Source organism: Salvia hispanica, chromosome 6, assembly GCF_023119035.1.
Source record: "Salvia hispanica cultivar TCC Black 2014 chromosome 6, UniMelb_Shisp_WGS_1.0, whole genome shotgun sequence".
NCBI lineage: Eukaryota > Viridiplantae > Streptophyta > Magnoliopsida > Lamiales > Lamiaceae > Salvia > Salvia hispanica.
Window position 1 is genome coordinate 21301212 of NC_062970.1, and position 1226 is coordinate 21302437.

Genomic DNA, 1226 nt, shown 5'->3' on the forward strand with positions numbered 1-1226 from the left:
TCTACTAGACCCCCCAATAGGGTTCTTGAGTTGAGGTCCATTATAGGCTGTTCCGGACCGCAGTGTAATTTTACTCACATTTGCCATTTCAGGTACATGGACTATAGATGGGAGTTTCCCTGAGTTCCCTTTCATTTCGCCCACCGAGTTAGCGAGCTGGGCCAACTGCCTGTTTATCATATCCATATTTGCCCTATGCTCCTTCTGGGCACTTTGCATTCCTTGCATTGTTTCATTACTGGACTGCAAGTCGCTTTTAATGCTCTGCTGCGAAGCAAGCATCTCTCCCATCATGTCTTCCATAGACCTCCTCGACCTGTTTGGGTGATGGAATTGGTTTGAGCCCTGGTGCTGGTTATACTGAGGTGGTGGGTTTGACTGGTAGCCCGAGAAATTTTGATGGTTTTGGTTCTGTGGATACTGATTATACTGGGCGGGAGGGTTGGACTGGTCGTGGTTGTTCGGTACTGATTTTGGTTTTGATTATGGCTGTTATGTTGAGGCCCTGGGTTAAATTGGTTTTGGTTTTGGTTCTGGTTGTTTCGCTGATGGGGTGGCACATAGGCAGGGTTCGGGTTCTGGTTTTGGGGGTTTTGGTTCTTAGGATGCTGGTTTCTTCCTACCCAGTTAGACTGGTAGTCAGGGTTTGTTGGGCCACGGTTGGAATTTTGATTCGGGTGGGGGTTGGGTTGATTTTGAGCCTGATTTTGGTTCTGATTCTGATTTCCATCTCCCCATCGGAAGTTTTGGTGGTCCCTCCACGGTGCATCCCTCTGCCTTCCCGGAATCCAATTGCCGTTGGAATTGTAGTATCCTGCGGCATTTGCTTGCTCCACATCTGGCGAGTTGTTCGGCTGATCATATGGTAGTTCTGGGGCCTCTTTGCCTCCAGTCGGAGAAGGTGGTGGAGTGTTCTGCTTGATTGCAGTCAGCAACTCCTTCTTTAATTCCTCCATCTTCAAATCCATCTGTTCCTCCTGGTCAGTAGCCGAAGCACTTGCTACCCTTTCTCTGCTGTACCCATCTCTCGCGTTGTCGTACGTCTTCTTCGCATTCAACAGCTTGCGTAACACCTTTTTGGCTTCACTGACTCTCAACTGGGTGAAATCGCCTCCGGATGATGAATTCGCCAGATCCTTGGTCTCCTTGTTCATCCCCTCATAGAAGGTGTGGTGCACCTCTATCTCCTTCATGCGATGGTTGGGACACGACTCCAAAAGCCTCAT

The 1226-nt window shown here is 49.1% G+C and overlaps 1 protein-coding gene across 1 annotated transcript; it reads right to left on the bottom strand.

Moving 5' to 3' along the window:
* Positions 1 to 290: 290 nt before the first annotated feature.
* On the bottom strand, positions 291 to 1226 carry LOC125194912 (putative uncharacterized protein DDB_G0279653). The gene is made up of 2 exons (XM_048093126.1): positions 1005 to 1226; positions 291 to 914 (listed from the first exon to the last, which is right to left on the bottom strand). The coding sequence occupies exons 1-2, from the start codon at positions 1224 to 1226 to the stop codon at positions 291 to 293; spliced, it is 846 nt and encodes a 281-aa protein (XP_047949083.1).

What these genes read in the sequence shown, in the direction of transcription:
- LOC125194912 (XM_048093126.1), bottom strand. Translation starts at nt 1,226, where the DNA reads ATGAGGCTTTTGGAGTCGTGTCCCAACCATCGCATGAAGGAGATAGAG. An exon ending in ATGGGTACAGCAGAGAAAGG is followed by an intron (nt 915 to 1,004) that starts GTAGCAAGTGCT and finishes GCAATCAAGCAG; the next exon opens with AACACTCCACCACCTTCTCC.